Below are 23,479 nucleotides of genomic sequence, written 5' to 3'. Positions count from 1 at the left end.
AGACAGGCGGATTCGCACGTTCTGTCGTCCGGTCGTCCTCCGTCGCTTGTTGCTGATGCCATTTATGCGTAGACTAAGTTGGCAGTATGGAGGCCCCGGTTCAGCCCGCCCTCTTGGGACAGACGACGAGTGCTGCGTTGTGGCGCTTGTTGCGTGAGGACGAAAGAGCCGACGCTTCCAAATTACAAAAAATGTAAATGAATTTAAAAAATCAATGTAATCTGGCGATTGTCAGAGAACACCGGCACCTGTCAGTATGTGGGGTCCTGCACCTCGGGCGGCACACGGACCACAAACCCCAGCGCAACTCTTTATCAGTCCACGTACCCCAACGCTGTGGTAGAACGCTCCTATTGATCTCAACGGGGCTCCACAGACTGGTGCTGGAACGGGGCGTTTTCTAAATCCAGGAAAATGGGGTGCGTTAAAAAAAAACCACTGTCGGACGCGGTAAAATAGCGGCTTTTTGAGGACGATTGAAATGTGCTGCGCTGATACATGTGCTTCGTTCCCCTGACTACACGCTCTGCTGGAGAGGACGCCATTAGTCACATTAATGTAATGGAGAAAGATCTCCGCTGACATGGGAACCAATGAAGTCACGTCACAATAAAGCACATCTGTGTGGGATTCTCTGTCGGGTTGACATCTCACACACCTACCTTCCCAGCGGAATAATCCGAGTTGGATGCAAGATGGCGGCATTCGAACTGGCTGTCATGTTAATCAGACGGCCTCAGGTCTCCTCCGCAGCTTGTATGCAAATTGGATGACCGTCTGCCCAACCGCCTTCATTTTATGAGTGCCTACACACTTTTCAGGCGCCCTGTATATCTGAGCCCCACTCATTCCCTGTATAAAACGCATTGGAAGCTCATTATGCGTGAAGATTCCCCAATTAGTAATGCCATTCATGCTTTTTGAGGCCGCCTTCACACTTGCGATATCGCTGTATTTTATTTTTTTAACGCAAACGTCAACAGGCCTTTTGAATGTTAAATACGCATTGCACAAAAATCGCACGTTTGTACTTTGCGATTTTTGTATGATGCGTTTTTAACATTAGAAAGACCTATTGGCATTCGTGTTAAAAAAACACAAGGATATCGCGAGTGTGAAGGCGGCTTGAGTATGTCCCTCCCTGCAGTGTGTCTTACGGAGGAAACAAGTATGTCGCAGCTCCTCTAGAAAGGGGTTGTCCCATGAAAACAAGTTACCCCTATCCACTGGATACGTGATAACTGATAGACTGGGGGGGGTGTCTGACCCCGGGCACTACTATCAACCACCAGGGCGAGGGTCCCAGAATGAATGAAGTAGCGGTTGTGTATGCCAATGCCACTCCATTCATTTCAATGGGACTTTCAGAGGTTGTCAAGTACTGCGGCTATCTCTGCCAGTACCGTAGAGATGAAGGCAGTGACAGTGCTGCTGCTGGACTCAAATATGGGAATATGGGATGTCCGTCTTAGCAGTTGCTGGGGGGACCAGCAGTCGGACCCCCACTGATTTATCAGTTGTCACCTATCCAGTGGATAGGTGATAACTTGATATTACCGGACTACCTCCTGTCCCACTATGACAACCCCTTTTTGAAATGATCATGTGATCCCTACCGGAATTTTGTTCCGCCACATATTTAGAATGACATGGCAGCCATTCAGATGATGATGGATTACCGGAGACGTTATGTTTTAATTCTTTTACAGTAAATTGATGGGAAACCCTGCTCCTTGTAATCTAAGGGCATGTTCACACTGTCTATTAAGTGTCAGATTTTTTTCAATGTGGATCTGACACTTAATCCACAACAGCAATCCAAGGCTGAGCCACGGTGTCCTGCCACGGATTTGCATGCAGATCCACACACCGATTTAGCCCCAGTCAAGAGAGCAAATCTGCACGCATAAACCGCTGCGAGAATTACGGTGTGGATTTCCATATCGTTCAATTAAATGCTAAAATGGTGCAGATTTCTGCTCTAAAATAGGCTTTTTGAATGGGGTCAAAGAGATCATAACTTGCCAGTTGGTTTAATAATAGTCTGTTTTGAGAAATTCATATATTTATATATAATGTTTTGTTTTTTTTAGCAATCGGTGTGTGTAAATGGTTCCTCACATGAAGCCATGGCTGCCCCGGTGTACACTGTAAGTATATAGTTACTTTCTGTTTAGAAAAGGCAAAACCTAATTTGCTATAATAATCATGATCCGTGTTTCTTTAGGTTCTCTATACACACCAGAAGACTAAAAAGGCTAAGGTTTGGCAAGACGGTATTTTGAAGACATCAGGAGGACAACAGGTGATGTTTATATTGTGCCTAATGTAGTGGTGATGATGATGATAATGCGGTCCGCTCCTTGTGAACAGATTTCAGTATTGCAGGCTGTATTCACGTGTTGTGCAGCACAACTTCAAGGATTTTACTGAAATTTTAAATAGTTTTGCATCATTTTTACTGTTTTAAAAAAAGTTAAGTGTGTTTCATCTATAAATACTAAACAGTCAATAACTTCAATGCTGCGACACTCTGCTAGGAGACCGCATGGGGTAATTGGCAGCGCTGCACACGATCACCACATGTGTACACAGTGCCAATGAAGATAGGTGTGTATATTTGAAAACACCCTTGTATATTCCATTCAGAGTAGAACAGTTTCCAGTTTTCTTTGCTTCACTGCTTATGTCCTTTACACGGCACATATGGAACATACAGTTTGATATGGAGATATGCAGAAATCAATTGTACAGCTGCCATTGTATTAAAATAATAGAATTTTATTCTGACATATATCTGTTAAGGCCCATTTACACGTAATGATCGCTCAAAATTCGTTCAAATCACTGAAAATGAGTGATCGTTACATGTAAAATCCATAGTTCAGCTACCGAGAGATAAAGCAAACACCTTTATCTCTCAATAGCCCACACACTGTTATCTCCATGGGTGTCGGCAGATAACAGTGTAATGTGCCATCAGCCCTGAGCAGAACAATGCAGCTGTGTGCACAGCCGGGCGCCGTGATTAATCACATGCTAGGATCTGCAAGCAGCTCCTGGAGGCCCTTTTACATGCAAATGAAGATGATAAAGTGTTACTGGCCATTAACACTTTATGCAAATACATTGTTAAATCTTTAAGTTGTTTGAAAGACTATCTTTTTATGTAAAAGGACCTTTAAATCTATGCTGAAATAAAACTGTTGGCATGTGTTTGGCCAATAAAAAGTCACAAATAAGGTGTGAAAGGAGCCATACAAGTACTCTTTGATTTAGGCCAAGACAGCACATTAAGAAATGCATTCCGATTGTTTAAAGGGGTTTTCCAAACTTAAGATCATTGATGGCAGCGGGGGGATAAAGTATAGGAAAAAAATATATACTTACTTGCTTACCACCACCACGCTACTCTCCTGCCTCCACCACACCGATTCTGTTTACTTTGGCGGCAGTGGTCATGTGGGTTAGTTACCTACGTGACCGCTGCAGCTAATTGGAGGCCAGACAGTGACATAATCATGGCGTTCCATAAGCCTGCCTCAGGGCTTCTGCATTAGAAACCCACGGGACATCACCAGGTCTTCTCACCCGGTGACGTCACCTGTCAGTTGCCATGGCGCTGAAGCAGCCGCCCGGTCCCACAGTGAGCATATTGATTTTATATAATTTTGGGCACGGGGATCAACAAAAACTACATTTTTCACATAAATGTTTCTTTATATAGGCAGCACTGTATAGCGACAAAGGACAACGCTTGGACACTATCTATCTGAAAACTGGAATGGTAAGTATTGCATCAACAATAGTGTGGAGCGATTATTGAAATATTCGGGTCAGGAGTGACTGACACGATTAAAAAAATATATATATTTTGAATCAGGACTCCCAATTCTGACTTCCATTAAAATCACTAGGAGTAAAAATCTGGTTTTCTAATTAGGCTTCTTTGAACAACAGTGGAAGTGGTGTTCCAGCGGTTAGCACTGCTGTCTTGCAGTGGTGGGGTCCATGGTTCAAATCCCCATCAAGGTCCGATTCAAGCCTAGAACCCCAGCACTGCAAGGCAGCAGCACTAGGCCAACACACATGTCCTTTCTGCTCAAAGTAGAGAGCCAATATTTTGGTGACTTTTGCTAAAAATCGGATCAGAATTATCTAATGCAATTTAGCAAATATCAGTCCAATTTTATTGCCCTGCCGATCACAACAAGCAACACTAATAGAAAATCCGAGATAAATTAAAGGGTATTCCCATTTCAGCAATCGAGCTTTATAGCAATACAGAAATATGTATAAGCTCACCTTAGTAGCTTTGGTTTCTTGGTTTTCTCAAGAAGCACATGCAAATGTAATAAAAACGTCTTTATTTCAAAATTCCATCAAACACGGCGCTGAATGTGCGGCTCAAAGCCAGACACTTGCATGTTTTAAACAAAAATGTTCGGAATCCTATCAGTACGATTAAGAACATATTTTTTGTTTGAAATACGCGAGCGTCTGTTATTCAACTATGTGAACCATACATATGATTTTATTAATTTGCTTATTCTTCTTGCGAAAACTCTTTGGAGTCAGCTGATCTTCATATTGGAAAAAACAACCGCCACTGAGGTCATGCAGTGGTGGATGTGCTTGTGCAGTGGCATCTGTGCATCTGGCCAGGTTCTTGAAAGCGCTCATTGTTTGCTCATGCGCAGTAGCTCCCAGCCCAGCCACCTATTTGCATTGCTCTGGCGCATGCACAGTAGTGTTTAAACTGTCCTTTGCTCTAGATAAGTGTTTCTCAACTCTAGTCAGGAGCCTCAGGGACCCCCAACAGGTCATGTTTTCAGGATTTCCTCAGTGTTGCACAGGTGATGTAATTATTGTCGGTGCCTCAGACATTGCCACAGGGGTTCTTACTATAGGATATCCTGAAAACATGACCTGTTGGGGATCCCTGAGGACTGGAGTTGGGAAACCCTGCTCTACTTGACAGATGGCTTCCGCCTCGAGTCCAGCACTGGGACGTGAGCTGTGAACCTGTGCTATCACAACAGTATCTGGATTGTCAAGTGACAAAGTCAAAAGTGAATCCACTATACAAAAACCTCCTGAAGGACCAGTCCAAAATAGTTGAAAGTGGCGACAATGACAACAGAGCAGAGATAATGCTGAATGTCAGTGATATATAGACAGCAGGAAAGGGTGTATTTTTATGTCTAAAGCTGAGGAAGGCTACATCCCTGCTTGCCGGATTATGTTTCCATCACATGATATGTCCAAGCAGAACACATTACATAAAAATATTGATACCTCAATTAGACACCTTGGGGAGAAATCTCATTCTCTATTGCCAAATGAACTGATTTTAACTATAAACAGTTTTTGTGTGACAACCCATTAAGGAGCCATAGCTGTCAGCAACTAGAAGCATTAGCCCTGACAAAACATCTATAGCACTTATCAATAATAATTATACCTTTAGTGAACAAGAACACTGTAAAAGGAGGTGCTGTACCTGTTCCAAATGTTGAAACAATTTTAAAAGGTCAAACCTCGTTTTTGGTGTTGTAGATTTTCATTAATAATAGATTTAGAATAGTTTTATATGCTAAGGTTAAAAAAAAATATTTTCTTTACCACCAGATAATAAAAGTAGTGCTTGTATATCACTTTTTGTCTGATAGGTGAACCCTGGAGATGAACTGGAAAGTGATCGCTATCTAATCACGGTGGAAGATGTGGGTGATATCAGCAGCTCCACAAAGAGTTCTACTGAAAGTAAGGACGTTCCAATCTTCAGCAGAGTTGCTCTGAAGCCTATCGGCCTGCAACATCCAACGGGCTTAAAGAGAAAATTTACTGTGAGAACCATTGTTTTTTAATGATTGATCTTTAGGTTATAACCATGGGAAATTGTTTGGTGATGTCAGATTGAGAGAACTGGGGTGACGTGTCTTCTGTTACCCCTATAAATCAAGGGCAAAGGAATAGTAGGCATTTAAGTTTGGAGTACGTACCAAAACATTATGGGGTACAAAACTGTCTGCTCTCTTTTAGGCCAAATTTATTATAGATTCCCTATGGATTCTACCCTGAAAATCCAAGAGAGTTTACAATCCAGTGCTAGCGAGTTAGACTTTTAAAACCCCAAGGACAAAGAGCAGGATAAAGTTTGTGCAGATTTTTAATCTTGCTGCATATTTTAAAATATGCATTAAAGAAGAAAATGTATATTTTTCCAGGGTTTTCAAGGTCCTCGCGAAATTACAAAGAAGCCATCTCTAGATGCAGAAGAGACGGCAAGTTTGTCATCTGCTCAATTGACACGTGGATGCTCTTCTCAATCTCCACACCTCTATACCACATCTCCCCTCTTCGCTGCTACTTATGGAAAACAGGCAGGTCAAGACAAGCAAATAATCTGTTCTTCAAAGCAGGCATTAGTAACTACAACAAATCCAGATGTCAGAGAAAATATTTGTCATAGTAACTTTTCTGTGACTCCAAAGGATATGCTTACAAATGAAAATGGTGACAAGATAGTAGACGGTGATAGAACTAAACAAAAACCACGAAGCACCGCACAAATATTGGCTTTGCTGAACACTCTGCCAAGTCAGAAAGGATCAGTTGCCGATCAGTTGCCTGCCGCAGTGTCTACTGTGTGCAATAAAGAGGTACAGAACACGTCATCTATGACAAATGTCCCAGAAGGCCCCAAACCATATGAACTATCGCCGGTAAGAACTAAGCCTGTCAAGAGTCGATGGGATGTTTACCTAGATATCCCTCCAGCTTCAAGTGCTCCTCAGATTGACCAGGATGACTTTGTAGTGTCACTTAGCACAGACAAAAGACTTGATATCAGTCATAGTGATTGTCTGATAGATGAAAAAGTGAGGGGGTTGGAAAGTAAAACAGATAAAGTAGAAAGCAAGCAGTGGTCTGAATCCCATGTTTCTGAACATGGACTAACGAATAGTCAGTCACTTACACCAGATTCATTGGCTGTGGATGCTGATGAGTTTATCACAGATGTGGAGAATAATGATGGAGCTTTCTCAGAGATCACATTTAATCTAATCGACAGTTTTGATTTTACAGAATTAGATGATACTGATTCAACAGAAATGCAGCCAGACCGTGTATCACACCCAACTAAAGCAAGGGCAGAATTAACTGCGAAACAAGATTGTATACAGAAGACAACTCGAGAAAAACACGACTATATGGAAAACGTTTCACGTTATGAAAATGTCGCAGAATGTGGTATCACAACAGTATCTGAATTGTCAAGTGACAAGGTCGAAAGTGAATCCACTATACAAAAACTGCTGAAGGATCAATCCGAAGTAGTTGAAAGTGGTGACACTGACAAAGCAGAGATAATGATGAATGGCAGTGTTATACAGACAGCAGGGAAGAGTGAATTTTTATTTCCATTCAAAGCTGAGGAAAGCTCTATCCCTGCTGGCCAGTTTATGTTTCCATCCAATGATATATCCAAGCAGAACGCATTACCTACTGATGACTCGATTGGACACCTTGGGGACAAATCGCCTTCTTTGTTGCCAAATGCCAACATGCAACATTCAGTTCAAGGGTCTAACGAAGAGTGTAACTCGCCTGAACTATGGTCTTCAGGAAGCAGCATTTCACTCTTGAAGTCTTTAACCGAGCCTAACAATGCTCTAGAGAGCTTGAATGTGTTCAATGTGATGTGCCCAACTACAACCAGCAGTACGGACAATGATGGGCAGGCATGCTCGGAGATGGTAGAAGAGCAAGGTCAGGATTACAGATTTTTAATTCCACAGAAATAAGACCTCATTTATAGATGTTACTTTCAAAAGCAATATGCCTGTAGCCCATTTTTTTTCTCATGGTCTTACGAGATTTAGGCTGCCTGTCCACGGGCGGGTTTGATTTGTGTTCCCCGCGGCGATAACCTAGCCGCGGAGAACGCAGTGAAAGCTCCCCATAGTGTCGCTTCCCCCCTGTCCACGAGCGGAGAAGCATTGCGATTCTTCTCGCGGACGGCAAATCGCAGCATACTGCAAATTTACCACGATTCTCCGCGGTCAGCCTATCTGTCAGACTGACAGTGGAGAACCGTCTGCCGGCTCCTGCTCCCGAGCGGCGGTATCCCGCCGCGGATCTCCGCCGCAGGATACTGCAACGCCTGTGGACAGGTAGCCATAGTGGCATTTGTATTAAACACAACACACTCTATGTATAAACACAAATCCCGCTTAGGGTGAACCTCCAGTCTTTGACAAACAAGCAAAGTCACACTACGTCTCTGACTACCTGTGCATTAGTATGTATGGGTAGTCTAAGGCTGGGTTCACGCGGGGTGGATTTGCTGCGGAAATTCCGACTGGAATTTCGCTGCGGCAAATCCACCTGCAGCAGCCAGCCATGTGGACGAGATTTCTCAGAAATCTCGTCGACGCAGGACAGCAAAGCCGGCGCTGCGGTGTGGATTCGGCGGCCGCAGCATGTTTATTTTTTTTCTTCCGCTGCAGCTGCGCTCTCTTCTATGGGAGCGCCGGCCGCAGCGAAAGAGCGAGCGGCCAGGCCGCTTCAAAACCCGCAGCTAAGTGCTGTGGGTTTTGAAGCAGCGCTTCTCCCAGCGGGAATCTCGCGGTTTTTCGCTGCGGCCAAACCGCAAGATTCCCGCCGGGATTCCGCTGTGTGTGAACCCAGTCTAAGACTACATACTGCTCTGACTGGCCAGGGCTGCTTACATGAGTAGAGAAATACTTCAGTCTTGTTATCCACAATCTATTCAATCCATCAATAGCCCTATAGCAGACAAACCTCTCCATGTAACGCTGTTACACACAAGCGTCAATGGTACCGTGATTAAGGACTCCACATTTTGTAACGTGTTGGAGTAATAGCGTTATATGGAGGTCCTATTGCCTGTTATATCGTTTTTGGTGGATTGAATAAAGATTGTGGATTTTATTACAAGGCCAGCGGTTTCCTCTGCTTGCTACGTTTATTGTGCTGGAGCCGCTTCTTCTCCGGTATGGACTGTAATTGCAGGAGTTGGTTATAATAGGTGAGAAGGTGAGTTTATTTTTTTTATCATACGATCAGAGCAGCATGCAGTGTCTTTGACTAATGACGCATACTAATACACAGTGTGCATCAGGTAGGCAGAGAAGAGGTGCGGTATCTTTATTTCTCCAGGTCTGGAGGGTCGCTTTAATTTCCATATGTTTCCAGGTATTTTTTGGTTAAGATTGTGAATTGGAGAAGTAAAGCGTTATACTTCTTTGAAATAGATATTTTTATTCATTCATGTATCTCCTGCAAGCAGAAGTAATTAGAAAGTACAGAGGGGGATGTCAGCTCTCCTCTAGCTGCCATTAGAGCACATCAGCATGCTATTGTAGTCGTACCATTGATTATACAGCTTGCTGTGCGATGAACGTGCATGTGGAACCGCATAGTCCTGCGCCTGAGGACTGGATTGGGACCTGGTAGTAGCAGAATATTTATTGCACTATTACATGAGTGAAAATGAATACTGTAGTCAATCAGAATGTTACAGTATGTAAAATCATATACAGTTTTTTTTGTTTTTGTTTTTTTTTACAGTTTATTACCAAAAAAAATGGTATTTAATTTCTTTCTCTGTCTTTAATACTTCCTTTTGGTTAAAACAACTTGAAGCAGGTATTTACATATATCTACTTCTCTGACATTGAATGGGAGATTTTTTCCCCCCATGGACTATTTCCATGTGCTTGATGTCAAAATAACCTGATTTGAATAGAACTCCTTTTCAGTTGCAGAAATTTCTGCAACAAATCTGCAGCTTTTTAATTTACACCAAAGGCCCTCCTTCATGGCCCAATGATTGGGGGTGAACAATCGTAAGTGCAGTTCTTTGTCCACTCATCGGGTTCTATGACTTTGCTCCCGATCTCTGAATGAGCCCTTATGTAGTTTTGTCGATGGAAAATAAAAAAGATCTAGCTATTGGAACAGGGAGGAAAAAAAAAAGGAGAATAAACAATGGCTGTTCACTCAGGCCGCCTCACACGGGCAGATCGGATTCCGCATGCAGAATCCTGCAGTGGAATCCAGCCCTGGCAGCAGCCGCGTCCACACGTACCTGCCTTTCTTTTTCTTTATCTGTGCTGTGGATGGTCCGCACGGCTCGCCCATTTTATTTAAAGGGAACCTGTCACCAGGTTCATGCTGCCCAAGCCTCTCCATTTTATAGCAGTGTCCCATAGTACATTTTGGATTTTAGTGCTCTGCAGAAAATATGATACAGGAAAATGACTTCAAATTACTGATGGTTTTTCATATCTACACTGGATTTGAAGGGTTTGTATTTTTTTGCAGCTTGCCTTTTTTTTTTTTTTTTAAAGGGTGCGGGTATAATCCTACACACTAATCCTCAGGCTACCTACACACCGACGAGCACAATATCGGGTCCACTTTCTCAGGCCAATATCGTGCTCGCCAACGTGCATTTTCATGGCAGTGCGAGGCATTTTTCAGGCAAAAATACCTCCCATCACTTCATTATAGTAGCGATCCCCCGGCGCGACTTCCATCCGCAGTGGAGGTTCAGCAAGTGCTTCCCATTATTCTGATGTGTTTTACTGTCCCATTTAAAACAATTGGTGATGCATTCCAAGGAATGCAAAAAGACAGAGTATGCAGAGGTTTAAAAAAAAAATAAAATTCTCATGCATCGCACATTTTTTGAGTGTTTTTCAGGTGGCATTTTTTATTTACACATTTTTAACATGCTTTTTTCTTCAACAACACGCTGCGATTGCAAAGAACAGACAACAACAAAGGTCACTAGTCCAAGAAACACTTGACACGTGAATAAAAGGGCAGTCAGTGTTTGCATTTAATATTTCCTTGTTGACTTCTAGATAATATAAGTCTGTGGCATTTTATTGACTTAAAATACTGTGTGAATCGGCCTTGGAGGCTAACTGCACACGGGCGACTGCGATATCAGGCCGAGAAACACTGCCTGATATCATAGCACTCCTCATTGTGGGTTTTGCCCATGGATGCGCGGAGCTTTACAGGCAAAAACGCCTTCCATCAGTTCTGTGAAGATCCGATCCTCTTTCGTGAGTTTCACGCACATTTGCGGATCAGAAGGTTTTCATGCGAAACCTTGCATCGCACAGCATGCGAGAGCCATTCAATATATTTAAGTTCCCATTGAAATCAATGGGCAATGTGTTCCAAGGAATGCGAGAAAATATAACATGCCGCAATTTTTTTCTTTGCAGCGTCGGTCATGTGTATTATTACATTCAAAAGAATGGGCTTCGTATTCGTGCGAAATTTGTGCATTGCGATTCCTGTCCATGTGAAACCGGCCTTTAGGCAGTAGAAAAGCTGAGTGCGGCCCTGGAGCCAGTTGACAAGTGCCAGTGAGTGTGGTAAAAAGACCCTTGCATTGGATTAAAGCACAATATTGGTGGTCACTAATGGGTTAAGGGTCTAAAGACTGTAATACATTAGTATCTATTTATGTACCAGCCTTAAGTAAATAAACCTCTGTAAAGGACTACTTCCAGTATACCAAAATGAGCAGATTGCATTAGAAATCCTTTGACTGCGGTCACAACCAGGTCCTCATGCCGGTTCGGCATTCTCTCCAAAGTAGAGTAATGTAGAATGCTATAGTCAGCAGGCCTCTCCTGGACAGACACAGCTGACCAATGCCTGGGTGCGCTTTGGTTGGCTTGCATCAGCAAGCAGGAAGGCGGTCTCCCTTAAACAGTCTCCCTTCTTTAAGTGTAATCCTGAATGGATTGGGTCTACTGAGGTTCAAGAAAACATGATCACAAACTGGATAATATAAACCTCGGAGTGAAATTCATACACAACTGTACTTTTCAATCAAACTACTAACGACCAGTTGTCTCTATGTATGTGTGTGAGTGATTCTTATGCTCCACCCCTGGTAACCTCATCGCTCCGCCCCTGGTGACACCAACAACATACACTACCGTTCAAAAGTTTGGGGTCACATTGAAATGTCCTTATTTTTGAAGGAAAAGCACTGTACTTTTCAATGAAGATAACTTTAAACTAGTCCTAACTTTAAACAAATGCACTCTATACATTGCTAATGTGGTAAATGACTATTCTAGCTGCAAATGTCTGGTTTTTTGTGCAATATCTACAAAGGTGTATAGAGGCCCATTTCCAGCAACTATCACTCCAGTGTTCTAATGGTACAATGTGTTTGCTCATTGGCTCAGAAGGCTAATTGATGATTAGAAAACCCTTGTGCAATCATGTTCACACATCTGAAAACAGTCTAGCTCGTTACAGAAGCTACACAACTGACCTTCCTGTGAGCAGATTGAGTTTCTGGAGCATCACATTTGTGGGGTCAATTAAACGCTCAAAATGGCCAGAAAAAGAGAACTTTCATCTGAAACTCGACAATCTATTCTTGTTCTTAGAAATGAAGGCTATTCCATGCGAGAAAATGCTAAGAAATTGAAGATTTCCTACAACGGTGTGTACTACTCCCTTCAGAGGACAGCACAAACAGGCTCTAACCAGAGTAGAAAAAGAAGTGGGAGGCCGCGTTGCACAACTAAGCAAGAAGATAAGCACATTAGAGTCTCTAGTTTGAGAAACAGACGCCTCACAGGTACCCAACTGGCATCTTCATTAAATAGTACCCGCAAAACACCAGTGTCAACATCTACAGTGAAGAGGCGGCTGCGGGATTTTGGGCTTCAGGGCAGAGTGGCAAAGAAAAAGCCATATCTGAGACTGGCCAATAAAAGAAAAAGATTAAGATGGGCAAAAGAACACAGACATTGGACAGAGGAAGACTGGAAAAAAGTGTTGTGGACGGATGAATCCAAGTTTGAGGTGTTTGGATCACAAAGAAGAACGTTTGTGAGACGCAGAACAAATGAAAAGATGCTGGAAGAATGCCTGACGCCATCTGTTAAGCATGGTGGAGGTAATGTGATGGTCTGGGGTTGCTTTGGTGCTGGTAAGGTGGGAGATTTGTACAGGGTAAAAGGGATTCTGAATAAGGAAGGCTATCACTCCATTTTGCAACGCCATGCCATACCCAGTGGACAGCGCTTGATTGGAACCAATTTCATCCTACAACAGGACAATGACCCTAAACACACCTCCAAATTGTGCAAGAACTATTTACAGCAGAAGCAGGCAGCTGGTATTCTATCGGTAATGGAGTGGCCAGCGCAGTCACCAGATCTGAACCCCATTGAGCTGTTGTGGGAGCAGCTTGACCGTATGGTACGCCAGAAGTGCCCATCCAACCAATCCAACTTGTGGGAGATGCTTCTAGAAGCGTGGCGTGCAATTTCACAAGCTTACCTCAACAAATTAACAGCTAGAATGTCAAAGGTGTGCAATGCTGTAATTGCTGCAAAAGGAGGATTCTTTGACGAAAGCAAAGTTTGATGTAAAAACAATGTTATTTCAAATACAAATCATTATTTCTAACCTTGTCAATGTCTTGACTCTATTTTCTATTCATTTCACAACGCATGGTGGTGAATAAGTGTGACTTTTCATGGAAAACACAAAATTGTTTGGGTGACCCCAAACTTTTGAACGGTAGTGTATCTAAAACACAGAGTCTGACTGACAGAAGAACAACACAGTTAGGGCTCTTGAAAGGGGAGGGCAAAAATAACAAAATGAGAATAAAACTAAACTGTTATCTCAGACACAACTCAGCAGTCCTAACAGAACACACTGACCTACCATCACCACAGAGATCCAGTGGGCTGAAGGAGCTGTGGTGATGTCACTACTGTGGGAGGAACCAAGCTGTGTTTGTCTTGAGTGGTCATCAAGCTGCTGTGTGTGTGATGTGTGGGGATCATAATGCATCTACCATGTAGCAGAGCTGTGTGGCGCATTGCGCCTCCAGAAACAATGGTACTATAATTTCCTACAGAAGTCAGCAGTCCTGGCACAACACACTGACCTACCACCACCACAGAGATCCCGTGGGCTGAAGGACCTATGGTGATGTCACTGCTGTGGGAGGAGCCAAGCTCTGTGTGATTTGTGAGGTGTAGTAGAGCTGTGTGTGTGCATATACCATGTAGCAGAGCTATTAACCCTTTAAATGCTGCTGTCAATTCTGACAGCGGCGTTTAAATACCCCAAACGATGTTCTGGGGTCCCGTATGGTTTCCCCCCCCCCCCCCCCCCCCCCACGCGGTGAGATCGGGGGAGCCGTGCAGGTGTCATGGCAGCCGGGGGCCTTCTGAAAGGCCTCAGGGCTGCCTTAGCAGACTGCCTATCAAGCCATCCCCATCTCAGAGAAAACAATGTAATAAAAAGTGATCAAAAAGTCAATTGCATGCGAAAATGGTACCAACGGAAATGACAGGACGTGCCGCACAAAATGAGCCCTCGCACAACTATGTCGCCAAAAAAAGAAAAAAGTTATTCTGCGCAGAAAATGGACACAGAAAATAATTTTTAAAAATTAAATATCTTTAACAAAATACAAGTAGTTCAGAAAAAAAAAAAAACTATATAAGTTTGGTATCGTAGTAATCGCACTGACCCATAGAATAAAGTTATTGTGTCATTTTTGTTGCAGTTTGTACGCCGTAGAAATAGGACGCACCGAAAGATGGCGGAATGTCGTTTTTTTTTCTCCCCACTTAGAATTTTTTAAAAGTTTTTCAGTACATTATATGGTACAATAAATAGTACCATTGAAAGCAAAAAACAAGCCCTCATACAGCGACGTAGATGGATAAATAAAGGAGTTACGATTTTTTTAAAAAGGGAGGAGGAAAAAACTAAAATGGAAATAAAAGAAAAAAGGGGCCATGTCATTAAGGCGTTAAACGCAGCGATGAGCGAATGAGCCAACAATGAGCTTTAGTCCTGCTCAAACTGAATGGCGAACGAAAAGTGCAGGATTCTTGTTGATCGTTGGCTCGTGTTTAAACCGAACGATTATCGTTCACTTTTGCTCATTTGAATGATAATCGTTACGTCCAAACGCAGCATAAGGGCTATTCTTTAATCTGTCCTCAGAATAAACAGAAATTAAATAGAAGTTATAGTGTATCTTTCCCCATAAACCCATATATCCGTCTGCCCAGTAACATAATGGAGTAAGTTCCAGCTGATTGGTTCTGTTTTAGTATTGACATTATATGCTGTATATGCCTTACAAAGAACAATATATACACACAGTGCTTTTAGCCAATAACACCCCACAGCCCGGTTATCTGGAAGTCAACAGGGAAATATTAAATGCAATACAAACACTGACTGCCCTTTTTTCACGTGTCAGGTGTTTCTTGGACTAGTGACCTTTTTTGGTTGTTTGTTCTTTGCAATCACAGCGTGTTGTTGGTTTATTTTTTTCTGCAGTTTTTGTATAGGCTTCTCCATAGGATAGAAAAATCAGCAGAAAAAAAGCACTTTAGAAATGTGTGAATAAAAAATGTCACCTGAAGAACACTTGCAAAAAAAGTGCCATTTAGCAAAAAGTTGGTCTTTTATGTGTGTGTTTTTTGTGGGTAAAAAAACGCCACAAAACAAGTGTGTGAAGGAAGCCTAAAGGGGTTCTAAGGGCTGTACCTTTTGATTTAGTGCTCTTATTCATTAAAGCTACTAGAAGATGTAGATCAAAGTCCAATGTGTGATGGTGAAAGCACTTCTTTTTTATTTTTTATTATTTTTCAGAAATTAAAAACCAGCAATGGAATACGCGTTTCGGGGAAGAGTTAAAGCATTTTTTTTCTCCCCTGTCCTCCTGCACACAGGACCTCCGACACATTCTATACACCTTTGGAGTCGTGTCACCCCTAGGCATCCTGTTGTCCTATCCAGCCGAACTGACGAAGGGGTTCTTCCCCGAAACGCGTATTCCATTGCTGGTTTTTAATTTCTGAAAAATAATAAAAAATAAAAAAGAAGTGCTTTCACCATCACACATTGGACTTTGATCTACATCTTCTAGTAGCTTAGAGTGTTGCGCCTCCATACCAGTTCTTTTCACATCCTTTTCGCTACACTTACGCCCACACTGGTGGAGCGTCATCTGGTTGGCAGCACCTCCACCATTCAAAATACTCAATCATTGAAAACTCTTTGTACTCCATAAATATTCCACTACCCTCACTGGGTCTTGCTCCACCCTCCTTTTTCATTTCTCTTATTCATTAAAGGGCCACTCCCGTGCCAATACATTTTTCCATCCCTGCCCCCCCCCCCCCCACACATCCCAATCATCTGATTCCTTGTCACACTCTGGAGTTCTCTTCTGTATATCATAATCATTTCCATGCAGTGCAGCCTCATGTCTGATGCTTATCAGACACTATTGGGGTGTTACTTCCACAACAATCCCAGGATGCATCAGCACAGCATCATATGTCCAGATACAGCCTGTGCAGTCTCTGCAACACTACCATTATCACCTGTTTTCTATATTCACATTAATAAGCTAAAGACTATAAGTATACAGATGAGCTCCTCTAGTATAACTGTGTGACAGGAGCTGATCATCATCGGTAACTGTGATAGGAGTGTCTGTGTCCCAGTCTGGGTGGTTACTGTTGTAGGGTTCATGGAACAGCATCACACAGACTGACAAACTGGCTAGTAATGCAACACATAGACGGATCAGAATTGAGATCACATGACCATCTAAGAAGGAAGAGGTCAGGCGTTTCGGATATAGAGAAATAACTAACCAAGGTCACACTAGCTGACTTCACTCTTAACAGCTAAGACCAGATTTGTGCTTAAAAAAGGAGCAAGGTTAGCTCCAAAACGCGTTGCTCTCTATTGGCTCAGCCTCTCCACCCATCTTTGTCTACATATGTGTGTTTAACAATAAACTAGTTAAAACTGAAAACCTCCAGGACTCTTCCTGGTTCACGGAGGACGTACCTGGATTCAGAGGAGTCCTGTGTTTCTATAGGGCTTCTTTACAAAGTAAGTCATTATCATCAATGGCTTTACATTTTTCTGCATTATCCAAATTGCAAAGGAGTGCAGGGATTTTCTCCCTTTTTCTGCATTGGCTGCCTTATACTGGGTGCCAGCTACGTTATGAATGCAAAAAAACCCAAAACACTCAAGTGGCCCTTTAAGAATAAAAAGGCTTTCCAATTACCAGGGTTTACAAAAAATAAAAAGCCCTTGTGATTCCCCTGACAATGAAAAGATGCTCCGTTACATAGCCCTCCACTTTTTCACTGTGTGAGACCCCCATATGTTGCACAGTAAGGGGGTCCCTGTTCAGCTGCTCATACTGACAGTTCGGTCATGGTTTATGATACACAGTGTTACATTGTGTAGAGACTGACCCGGTAGAGCAGCTCACTGTAGCTGTAGTCAATGGCAGACATACTACCAATTGTATTACATTGTATCTAGTAAACCATGAAGCTGATCGGTGGGGTTACCAGGAGTCAGGCCCCTAAGATGAGATATTGATGGCTTATCCTCTAGGAAAACCCCTTTGAGTCTATGGCCAGTTTAAAGATACTCTGTCCACTACTATTAGCCCTATAGACTTAGCTTTTAGCGCTCGCACCGATAGATTGACAGAGAAGGTGAGTTTAACACTTACACCCCTGGACTCAGCGGGTCACTTATATTCAGCACATAAGCTTAGTTCATAGGGTTAAAAGTAGCTGACAGTCTCTTTAAATAAATTAGACATTTCTCCCGAGTTATAATGTAGAAACTGCCCCTTTAGTAGCCATTAGTGCATGTGCAAACTGCAACCTGGGGTTGGTAAATACAGCCTAAAGTACATACAGTCTTCTATATAACAGAATAGTAACTTGTCTGGAAAGAATGGAAATATTTGATGTGCTCTGCTAAAATATTATGACTCTACCCATATATGTTCGATTAATGTACATCAGAAAGCTTCATTTGAATCTGAGACCAAATGTATTGCACAGCTCTTCACAGGGAGACGCCGCTGACAGCCAGTGAGGACTACCAGGCAGCTCCTTCAGTCATCGCAGACCCCCCTTTGTCACCAGTTATGACTATCCCGTGCAGCACTCCACCCGTCTCCCAAACTCTGGTAAATGTTACTGTGTTATGTGTATCATAGTATTCCAGGCTTTTACCTCTGGCTTTTATCCTCTGGATAGGACATCAGTAGTTGATTGACGGAGATCTGTCACTCAGGATCCCCGTTGATCAGCTGATCGTTCAGCCTGCTGTCAGTACAGGACCGGACTGCCGATCCTGACTATAAGGGTGCATTCTTTCAAAATTTGTTTATTGATTTTCCAATCTGCATAACATTTCTGAATATAGTTAGCTAAATCACGTGCAGAATAAATTTTTATGCATAACAATAAAGAGAGACAAAACGACAGCACAGTAAAGCCAAGTAAGAAGAAAGGAAAAGAGAGGGAAGGGGAAAGAAGGGAAAGGAAAAGTTAGGCTTTCACCTGTCTCTGGACAAAGAATTGTTGGATGGGGCGAGGAAGAGTAGGGGAGTAAGCGGCGGCCCCACTCAACTACTGCGAGGGATCCCCATCCCTCTCTATGTGGATCCATCGGTAAGCCACCTAAGGAAAGATGGTGAATTCTTGAAGTTCACCCAGGACGTCCATATGTCACGTGTATCGTCTGGCGCCCGGTTAGGCTCGGACTCTGAGCTTCGTAGATCTTCCATGTATTTAATGTGATCTACAGCCTCCACCCATGCCGTCCTCGGGATCGCCCCCCTCTGTCTCCAGTGCTGCGAGATGATGTGGCGCATAGCCATGATGAAGTGTCTAAGGAGTCCTTTCTTGACCCTAGATATAGGGCCTGGCACCATGGAGAGGAGGGCGATCTCAGGAGTCAAAGCAACAGGAGTCAAGCTCACCTTTCCATGTACCCTAGCGATGTCCCCCCATAGAGGGGCTATTAACGGGCATGACCACCAGACATATAGCATAGTTCCCACCTCTGCACAGCACCTCCAACATACATCTGTGATTTCAGGGAAGATTCTGTGGAGTCTGTCTGGGGTTCTGTACCATTGTGTGATAATTTTGTAGTTGAGTTCTTGCGCCATGGTTGAAATAGACATCTTATGAGCTAACAGGTAGGACCTACTCCAGAGCTCCCCGGAAAACCGCCTGTCGAGTGTTTCTTCCCATCTCGCCTCCCACGGCAAGCGAGTCTCCCCCGTCCGCTCGTCGAGCAGCAATCCGTACAGCAGAGATGTCGTGTGAGGTGGGGCGGAGGATGCAACGCACAACTTCTCGAATGGAGTGAGAGCTGCACTAAGCAGCCTCAAGTCCCTGAACGAGCCTAGGTAGTTCCTTATCTGGAAATATTGCAGCCAGGCTCCCGGTTTCAGTCTGTTTCCCCCGACAAGGTCGCTCATTGGACGCATGCCTCTCGTTCCCCAAACCTCTCGTACTTGAGGCCTAGGTCTGTCTGGGAGGATTGAAAGCTTCGATGTTGCCCGTGTGGCATGTAATTGGGGGTTTCCTGTGAGTGGAGTTAGGGGGCTGGGTATATTTGTCATCTTTCCACTCTTAGTTACGCGCCTCCACGCCCCCAACAAGTGTATTGCGAGGGGGGATGCCCCCTGCCCTCCCCTGTCTACTTTTCCTGGGACCCAGAAAGCTCCTCCCAAGTTTATGTTGTTCTGTTCAATTTCTAGGGACACCCACGCTTGTGTGTCTGAGTAGTGCATTATGTCTAGGATGCATTTCCCTATTGCTGCCTTATGGTATAATTCGAGATCTGGCAAGCCTGCTCCTCCAGCCAACGTAGGTCGGGATAAAGTCTTGTAGCTTGTAGATCGGCGTGAGGCCTCTCCAACAAACCTTACTGAAGCCCTCTGTAACATGGTAAAGAAACTTTTAGGGATATCATAGGGCACTGTTTGGAAAACGTATAGGATTCTTGGGAGGATATTCATCTTTAGAGAATTTATCCTGCCGAACCACGAAAGGAGCAACTTCGACCATCCGTCTAATTCTGATTCAAATATGGACAGCAAAGGTCTATAGTTTAGGTCGAAAGTATCTGATGGGTTTATTTTGAAGTTGCTAAGCGTCCTGTAATTAGTTAGGTCTTTTATAATTTCTGGAAGCGACGTGTCAGGGTTCGTGACGTATAATAGTAGGTCGTCCGCGAAGATAGAGATTTTGTATTCTACGCTATTCCCTGAGATCCCTTGTATGGCAGGGTTTCCCCTCAGAGCCGACGCCAGAGGCTCCATCGCCAATATGTACAGGAGGGGAGAGAGGGGGCAGCCCTGTCTGGTGCCGTTCCAAATCTGGAAGGGCGCGGACAGTAGGCCGTTGACTCTGATGCGAGCCGAAGGTGAACTATATAGGGACATTATCCAGGAAAGGATCTTCGGACCCAGACCCACCTCCTTCAGCACCTGTTCCAAAAAGGACCACTTGACCCTGTCAAATGCCTTCTCGGCATCTATCGCGAGGAGGCACATGGGGACGCGAATTCTCGGGCTTTATTGATCAGGGATATAGTTTTGATCGTATTGTCCCTGGCCTCTCTGCCGGGGACAAATCCAACTTGATCTACATGGATAAGGGATGGAATGTGGGGGTTTAATGTATTAGCCAGGATTTTTGAAAATATTTTAAGGTCACTATTTATGAGGGAAATGGGTCTGTAACTTTGGCACAAAAGTGGGTCTTTTCCTGGCTTCAGGATCACTATAATATTAGCCTGCAGTGCCTGAGGGGGGAATGGGCACCCCCCGAGAGACCGCGTTAAACGCTGTCAGCATGATTTCTGAAAGTTGGGATCCGAAAGTTTTATAAAATCTTGGTGTAAACCAGTCCGTGCCAGGGCTTTTCCCAAGTTTCAGATCCTGCAGGACTTGGGATAGCTCCGCAGGAGAAAAATCCATAAGGGTGCATTCACACGATCGTGTGCGCACAAAACCTCTCGTCCACGTATGTGCAAAAATACGCATAAATGCAGGTTCGTGCCCATTGCCTTTAACGGGGCCGCGGCTGCTGCCGGTGGCCCCATTGAAAGCAAAGGCTGCTGGCAACCCCTGCAGCGATTTTCGGGGAAGGGCTTTAAATATGAGCCCTTCCCTGAAAAATCATCCCTAAGTGTAGTAAAACAAATATATACTCACCTCTCTGACGCTGCCGGTGCTCAGGTGCTTCCTCCTGCTGGTTCCCCCTGCACTCCTGTGAGGTTTTTTCAGCAGGTGGGGATTTAAAGGGACCTGCTGAAAGGGCTGTATCTAATTGGCTGAGTTCTTAGCCAATCACAGGCAGCGCTCGGCCATTCATTGAATTCAATGAATGGTTGAGCGCTGTGGCAGATCCCCATCGATCAACTACTGATGACTTATCCAAAGGATAGGTCATCAGTTGTAAAAGCCTGGAATACCCCTTTATTGCTGGTGGAAACTTGCTACCTAAATTGACAGGATCTGCTGACATCTATTCTCTCTTTATCTAATTGAGCCCTATATGTTATACTTTTAGTTGCCACTTGTATTGCAAAAGCCTTCTGATGTAACCATACCCTATCAGGTAAGTACAGTACTTCTATATAGGCATACACTGGCGTGTGTTGCTCATAGTCTTCCATGCAAAAAACAAATATACCGAACTTGTATACATTTTTTTTTATTGGATGCCACTGCATGGAAAAGTGTTGTCGACTATGTTCTCTGTACGATGACGTTAAAAAAAGAGTTTGCTGGCATATTTTGGGCAGAAGGGCACTCTTTTGGTCTCTTTCAGGTGAATGGAGGCCTATAGCTATGTTGAGCATGTGCCAGGAGCTCGTATACCAAGCATGTTCACAAAATACAAGCTGAGCAGAGCCTGAGCAACGTTAAGAGCTTTACTTCATACAAGCACTATCTGCATGTTTTTACTGATCTGTTTTGTTTTTTTTTAGTGGTTACCGTAGGAATAGAGATGAGTGAGCACACTTGTTTAAGCTGCTGCTTGATCGATAATCGCTATAGCCGAGTAACTGCTTAATCGATCGAGCAGCATGCGGGGAAGCCGGGGGGGAGACAGAGAGAGCTCTCTCCCCTCCGGCCCCCCTGCGCCCCCCCCCCCCCCCCCTCCCCTGCATGCTGCTCGATCGAGTAAGCAGTTATTCGGCTATAGCGATACTCGATCGAGCATTAGCCTTAAACGAGCGTGCTCGCTCATCTCTAGTTAGGAATTAAATGCTGTCTTTGATCTCTATATTTTACAAGTGAGTGTCCTGAATAATCGTAGTGTAATGTCACTTCATTAGACGGCCCAGCCTGTCGAGTTCCAAGGCCACAGAGTGAAGGGATCAGCCACTAGTGCGGTCATAATCAGACATCACCCCCCAGTGCTAGACTGCACCAGGCCTCCAGATAGAAGTCCGTACACTGCATCTACCCGTAGCTTTATTGTGGGCGACATCCTACCGGTAAATTATTTTGTAGATGGGTTTTTAAATACCTAGAACATAATCCACTGCTATTACAGAATTACCTCTGTTTTTATATACATACTTGAACTAGTTTTTGATTGAAGTTTTTAAACAAAAAATGTTTATTATGTTTTTAAACTTCTTTTCCAACTTTAAAATCTTGACGACCTATCGGAATAGGTCATCAATAGTTGATCGGCAGGGATGACTTGAATGGAAATTTTGTATGCAATATCAATCTGGGTCACTGTGGAGTATAGCGGAGCTGTCTGCTTCTGACATGCATCAGCTCCATGCACTAAAACACCAGCCCCTCAGACAGCTGATTAGTGAGGGTCATGGGCTGCAGCCCCCTCAACCAACTATTCATGACCTATACTGTGGATAGGTTATGATCACTTTAAAGCTGGAAAACCCTTTAGGCCTCCTTCACACGGGCGACACCACATCGCTGCGAGAAAATCGCAGCGATATCGCATTGCTGCACCATATGATATCGCTGCGATTTTCTCGCAGCAATACAGCGATTTTATAGCGCTACAAATTTGCAAGTGACGCTACAAAATCACGCGACTTTGCAGCATCTGCTACAGTCAAAGTTGCATCACATCGCATGCAAACCGTGTTTTCGTGTGATGCGATGCAACAGAGAGGAAGGCTCCATAGGGAAACATGGGCTACAAAACCTTGCGAGTCACGGGCATAGCGCCGGGCCTGCGAGGTTTGTGTGTCGTTTTGTAGCATGCTACAAAACATCTCATGTGAAGGAACCCATAGGAAACCATGGGCTTCACATACATGCGATTTGTAGCATTGTAGCAATGCTACAAAATCGCGCAACTTTGTCGCCCGTGTGAAGGAGGCCTTAATGGTGTTTCCCAATTTCAAGCAAATGGACACCAAAAAATTAAAGGGAATCTGTCATCTCTGTTGAGCCCCATAAACTAAATTCATGAGTTCATAGAGTTGACACGCTAAGTCTGGGGAGGTGAGTGTTATATTTACCTTCCCTGCTGGTCCCCTCTATCAGCTGTCAAAGCCACCATCCGGCGGACTAGTT

At 43.8% G+C, this 23,479-nt stretch overlaps 1 protein-coding gene across 1 annotated transcript in view; it reads left to right on the top strand.

Annotated features, from left to right (window-relative positions):
- Positions 1-23,479, top strand: part of ZGRF1 (zinc finger GRF-type containing 1) — a 63,729-nt gene that overhangs the window by 416 nt on the left and 39,834 nt on the right. The window contains exons 2-9 of the mRNA XM_066573841.1: positions 2,094-2,150; positions 2,228-2,305; positions 3,728-3,787; positions 5,673-5,849; positions 6,231-7,776; positions 17,949-18,076; positions 21,483-21,530; positions 22,255-22,416. Of these exons, the coding sequence (XP_066429938.1) occupies positions 2,130-2,150; positions 2,228-2,305; positions 3,728-3,787; positions 5,673-5,849; positions 6,231-7,776; positions 17,949-18,076; positions 21,483-21,530; positions 22,255-22,416 (2,220 nt within the window). The 5' untranslated portion in view covers positions 2,094-2,129. The remainder of the gene's footprint in view (positions 1-2,093; positions 2,151-2,227; positions 2,306-3,727; positions 3,788-5,672; positions 5,850-6,230; positions 7,777-17,948; positions 18,077-21,482; positions 21,531-22,254; positions 22,417-23,479) is intronic.

This window comes from Eleutherodactylus coqui, chromosome 7 (assembly GCF_035609145.1).
Source record: "Eleutherodactylus coqui strain aEleCoq1 chromosome 7, aEleCoq1.hap1, whole genome shotgun sequence".
NCBI lineage: Eukaryota > Metazoa > Chordata > Amphibia > Anura > Eleutherodactylidae > Eleutherodactylus > Eleutherodactylus coqui.
Note: the sequence above shows the minus strand (reverse complement) of the source record. Positions and strands in the feature narration are given on the sequence as shown.